The sequence below is a fragment of the Mangifera indica genome, chromosome 14, assembly GCF_011075055.1.
Source record: "Mangifera indica cultivar Alphonso chromosome 14, CATAS_Mindica_2.1, whole genome shotgun sequence".
Classification (NCBI taxonomy): domain Eukaryota; kingdom Viridiplantae; phylum Streptophyta; class Magnoliopsida; order Sapindales; family Anacardiaceae; genus Mangifera; species Mangifera indica.
This window is the reverse complement of record NC_058150.1, coordinates 7,046,623-7,052,853: the sequence shown is the minus strand read 5'-3', so window position 1 is coordinate 7,052,853 and position 6,231 is coordinate 7,046,623. Positions and strand designations below refer to the sequence as shown.

At 35.0% G+C, this 6,231-nt stretch overlaps 1 protein-coding gene across 1 annotated transcript; it reads right to left on the bottom strand.

The window, feature by feature from the left end:
• Nucleotides 1–580: 580 nt before the first annotated feature.
• Nucleotides 581–3,310, bottom strand: LOC123196108 (G-type lectin S-receptor-like serine/threonine-protein kinase At2g19130). The gene has a single exon (XM_044609990.1). The coding sequence runs from the start codon at nt 3,213–3,215 to the stop codon at nt 759–761; it is 2,457 nt and encodes an 818-aa protein (XP_044465925.1). The 5' UTR covers nt 3,216–3,310; the 3' UTR covers nt 581–758.
• Between the last annotated feature and the right edge of the window lie 2,921 nt (nt 3,311–6,231).

Here is a 6,231-nt window from a genome sequence, read left to right as displayed (position 1 = left end):
CTACACGTAAAACCACAATACAATGATGGTAGAGACATATATTTTCATCCAAAAATAGTGGGAAGAAGAAAACTCGACAATTGCAACCGTTGTCATGATCCTCTCAATGTGTCAATTCAGTCTCCAACATTTGCAAGATTACATTCCATTCCTATCACTTATGTAATTACACATGTAACATTATCTCTTGTCTTATGAATTGAGGATTGTACATAGACTCAAGGATGACAACTTTCACATGTACTGTCATTGCCCTATTTTAATTAGAATTCTTAATACCATAACGTAGTAGTACGAAGATTTCCAAGTAGTAAATTGAACCACTTTAATAACATCATTTTATTTACTATAATATTTTGTTCTTAACTCTTTGCACCAAATTGTACCCAAAGTATGTTGTACTTCTTGTTAGTGCAATTGTTGGCATGAACTCATATTTTAAAGGACAAATATTATTTATCTCACTTGTTTTTAATCTACTACGGTGTTATCCTTATATATATAAATTACAATCAAATCTACCTAACCCTTGTAAGATTACCATCAGAATACAAAGTGATAACTGTTAGCATTGCACTCATTCAATAACTGTAGTAGATGCTTATATGAAATAGTTGAAATAGATTACATCGTCAGATATTGTTTTCTAGCGAAACACAAAAATTTATTGTTTTTCAATGACTAACCCAATTCTAACAACGACGCAAAACTAACATTAAGAAACCAAAATTACTTGTGGATAATGTGGTGCTCTTGGCCTATGATGAAGTGGCTGAAATATTATTATTTTGTGACTGTGGACTCCAGTTTGAGGTTGAGGTTGTGAAAAAATTGATGTGGTCTTGGTAGTGAGAATATGCCTCAATAGATCTTGGAATTGGATATTGCGTCACCTCCAAAACTCCCTCAAGCATTTGAACTACCTGACCCATTGATGGCCTTTGAGTTTCATCATCTTGGATGCACCAACAAGCCACTCTACAAATTCTTAAAACCTCCTCTACGTCAGCATTACCCTCCAGCCTAGAATCTAATAACTTAAGGACACTAACACCTTCAATTATTGCGGTTGCAACCCAAGTTGGGAAGAATTTTGAGTTTTCACTATCGAATTGCTCAGAGTTTCGCCTTCCTGACACAAGTTCAAAAAGCATCATCCCGTAGCTATAAACATCAGCTTTAGTTGTAATGGCCACTCCTGAAATCCATTCTGGCGCAAGATAACCTCTTGTTCCTCTTATGGTTGTTAGGACTCTGCTGAAGTCTCGCCCAACAAGTTTTGCCAGGCCAAAATCTGCTACTTTTGGACAAAATTCAACGTCTAGTAAAATGTTTTCTGGCTTTATGTCACAGTGTATGATGTGGTCTCTGCATTTCTCATGGAGATACGCTAAGCCTCTGGCTGACCCCAAAGCGATTTTGCATCTTGTTTTCCAATCAAGAACATTTGAGCCCTTTGTATGGAAGAGATGCGAATTTAAAGAACCATTTGGCATGTAGTCATAGACTAACAACCGCTTAGTACCTTCACAACAGAATCCCAGAAGTCGTACTACATTGACATGTTGAATAGTTCCTACTGTGCTAACTTCTGATCGGAATTGCTTCTCTCCCTGGCTTAAGCTTTCAAGCTTCTTCACTGCGATGACACTTGAATTGGGTAAAACCCCTTTGAAAACAAAACCAAAACCTCCCCCACCCAATTTTTCTGAGAAATTCTTGGTGGCATTTTGCAAATCTTTGTATGCAAATATCGTTAATGAACCCTCTAGTGCTTTAGTTGTTTTGATAGCATTTTTTCTCCTTCTCAAATACACAAACACGACAAGCCCCAAGAGAACTGCAAGTGCAACTGAGCCCAGAATACCGCCAATAACTGTTACCGTTTCACTTTTGGGACTTGAAAACTCCGAAGGTGCAAGCTTGATAAAAAGAGTTTTTCCGTCTGAGGCACCTTGTCCAAGTTGTCGCACACCCAGCAGATTTTGGAACCAAACAGAACACTGACTGTCTTCATAGGCATAAGCTGTGCAAGAACAGTCATTCAAGCAGGTTCTTTCACATTCGACGCCGCTCCCTACTGGCACAGATTGTGGATTTTTGGGCAATACCATGTTCGAATTTGCTACAAATTTATCCTTCTTTCCATTGGCAACACTATTGTTTTGACACTGCAGTTGTGTTTTCCTCGCACAGCCGCCGGAATAATCCTGCAAGTTCCAATCTTGCTCTGAGCTTGGCTCAAAACCTTGCAAACAATCACAGAAAGACAGACTTTCCTCAGTGCAGCGGCCAAATGCACCACAAATAGCGTATACCTCACAATTTTGTCTGGGTTGAGCCCAAACCTGAAGCCAAGAGTTGGTACTTTCCAACCAATTCATTTGCTTAACCTGTCCTGTAACATCCAAAAGAAATCTTGAAATGATAGGACTAGTATTTTTCAATGAATATATAAAATAACTCTCATTTTCGTCGGTGTGATAGTTGAAATCATAGATAGAACTTGCTCTCATTTCAGGAATATCCTCGAACAACTTTTCATTCTCATTCCAAGGTCCACTAGACCAGTACCAATGAGATCGAGACCCATTCCACAAAATAAAATAAGCATTGGATCCATTTGGGTCTAGTTCAAGAGAGAATAGGCCCGGTGCAGGATCTTCTGTGTTCTTCCACGAGATAAGACGTTGGCCTATGTTGGTCCGCTTGTCCAGTCTCATCCTCATACCAGGGATCCATGTATGAGACGGATGATCAAAACTTTCCCATAAGGATTTTGATGAATTACCAGACAACTCTCTCAAAACAAGATTTCCTTCGTCTAGAAGAACTACTTCTAGAGGATTTGCGGTGGTGGAGTTTAGATTCGTGGACCAAATTGGCACTTTGGATTCATTGAAAAGGACTAATTTACCATCTGAGATTCTTAAAACTGAGGAATATTTATCAGAAATTGGATTCTCTCTATTTGCCACCCAAACTACATTTTGTACAGACACTTTACCATACCACATGCACAAATAGTAGTTCGAAGGCTGACCTGGCTTGAAGAAACCCAATACAAAGTCTCCATGGGCAGAGGCAATAGTTTGATCACCGGAGAGAGTTTGGTTTGCAGAGATAGTGTCAGCACCCAAAGAGACATAAGATTTGGGAGAGAAGCATATGAAAAGAAGTGTAAGCGCAAACCATGAATTGTTCATGATATGCATGGCTGAAACAAATTTTATGTAGCAAAAGATTGATTTTTCAGTGACCGGAGCTGTATAACATTGATGGTTTTCTTCCACTATTTATTAACAAAAATTTTCACAGCACTTGTGATGCTTTAAGAAAGGTTCCGCTGAAAAATCAAAGTTGCAATCTTGAAGTCAACAGAAGTCAAGTCAGTAGCCTGAAGTGAAAAGAAGTCAAGTCAGTAGCGTACGTAGGTGGCTGATCAATTTAAAGTTTTGACTCCCCCCCACCACAAATACGAATAGGTCCGGTGTGGCCGTGTACGAGAGGCTGGTTTTAAAGGAGACTTTTTGGTTATGTTTGCACAGATGATATTTTTTAAATAAACCAATCATGCATATAAACTGAATTCATATTATATATTTAACTTTATTTTTAATATTTATTTCAACAAAACTGTGTCGATATATTTTTTTATATAATTTAATTATATAGATAATATATCTAATTTGATTAGATTATTTTGAATTAAAGATAAGGTAATTTCAATATACATTATTTGTATATTAAAATTATATAAAAATATATATATAACATTACTCTATTTATTTATATATTTACTTTTATACAATAAAAAAAGGGTTTGAGAAAAAAATTAATAAGTGGATAAATATCCGATTGTTATAACTGCTATTTTTATAACTTTAACGATCAATTATACGTACTCTAGTTAAAATTAAACAAATTTATATTTTAATGATGAATTTTTAATTTTCTCAATAAAAAACCTTACAGATTTGTTGTTATTGGTCTTATAGGTATGCAAAAAACTGAGTATGAATACCAACCAAACTAAACCTGTTCTTGATTTATTATGAATATTAATTAAATTATTTAATAAAAAAAATCTTATAAAGAGTTTTTCGAGTTAAGCATGGATTTTATCCTAATTATTTTAAGTCAAATTGAACAAATCAAATTTTTTAATTGTAAATATATATTTTAATATATATATATATATATAGAGAGAGAGAGAGAGAGAATGTGTGTTACACTTTCCATCCTTTGTTTCCCGTTCCATATTTATCGTCATTGTCTCCACCAGAAAAGAATCATAGATTTGTCATCGTCATAGTCAAGCACTTTTACTTGGGCTAGTAATCTCTTTTCTAGCTTTTTTAGATTTTTCTAACTTAAATCCTCATTACACACTTAGATTAGGGTAAAAGGATATTTTTTTCTAATTCAAATGGGTGCTATGTGCCTTCTCCCCTCATCCCTAATTTATAACTGCTACTACAAATGGGCATTCATCCCATCCCAAATGTTCGCTAACACTAAAACCCTAGAACGGATGTCTCGTATTCAAAACACACGTGGTAGTCTTATGAGATACTTTCTGAAAACATGTCAGCACCCTTGGGAGATGGAATTTATGATCCATGGATTGGCCTATTCTCCATGGAATTTTCAAGCCAAGAACCTAACAATTAATACACAAATTATTCTTGGTTTAAACCTCGCAAATCTTTCCCAAGAACTCATAGTATGCAACACATGAAAAACTCCATGCAAACGACACCTATATTTCCTCCATTCTCATGCAATTAATGTTCATCCAACACAACATTTCCAAGATTTAATTTCTTTTACATATGCAAAGCTCCATTATAGCAGGACATAATATCCGCCACACTCAACATATGCAAGATTTGATTAAATAAACATTCAATGATTCAAGACTTCCTAATCTTGATCAACCTGGACACTCACCAAGAATCGAGCTGCAAGAACCTTTAAAACATCCAAGAACTTACACAAGAATTCACCGCATGCATCAAGGATATTAGGCCAATAATTGTAAGGTTCCAAGGCTCCAAAAATTTCAGCCAAGAGTCCATAAATTGAGGGAAGAAGTTTAGCCTACTTATCTGAATTTTCAATCATGTTTCAACACTAATACAAGTTACTTGAGAAACAAACCACTATCTTCACCGTTCAAAATGAAGAAAAATGAGTCTTCTACAAAATGTCCAAAAATCAAGGCGATCTAATAGTAAAATTGAGATAATATGAAAATCTCCCGTAGACATACACTGAAAATCCAAGAAAAGTTAAAGCAAAGGTTTGAAGCATTTTTATTGATAGTTTGAAATTGATCTAGCACCATAATAACATGTAAACAATACTAGCTTATTGATAGTTCTAAAAGTTGAAGAAATGGTTTGAAGCATTTTTATTGATAGTTTGAGATCAATCTAGCACCATAATAACAGGTAAACAATCCTCACATACAATACATTAAACATAAAGTAGAAACATCATTTTTATGACATGCTTCAAAGTGGAAATCCTAATAGTTCACATGTCATTCATCTAAATAGAAATATGAAAAATCTCTAGAGCCCTACTCACACTTTAGAATTTTGAAGGGTAGTTGTGAGGCCAAATTTCTCTTTAGACAAGCTCACGAAATTAATACCCAAAGGTGACTAGCTATACAAATTACAACTAGCTATGTCATCTACACATAGGGCCACTACACAATATGGGTAGGGACATGCATTTTCATTTGGAAATAGCAAGAAGAACAAAACTTAGCAATTGCAACTATTGTCATGATCCTCTTAATGTTTCAATTCAATCTCCTACATTCGTAGGATTACATTCCATTTTTATCTTTTACCTTTATGGAATTACAGTCATTCCATACCATTTTGACCTTAGCAACAAAATCTGTCTAGATTTATTATACAAGGGTTCAAATTGTATTCACCTATATCATTACACATGTAACATTGCCTCTTGTTCTACGAATTGAGGATTGCGCATAGAATTAAGAGTCACAATTTTCACATGTCCTAATACTATAACATAGACATACATGGGCTTCCAAGTGGTAAACTAAACTAATTTAATAATGCCATTTTGTTTACTATAATTTCATTGTTCTTAGTTCTTTGCACTAACAGCTAGTCACGTCATCTACACATAAAACCACAACACAATGATGGTAGAGACATATTTTCATCCAAAAATAGTGAGACGAAC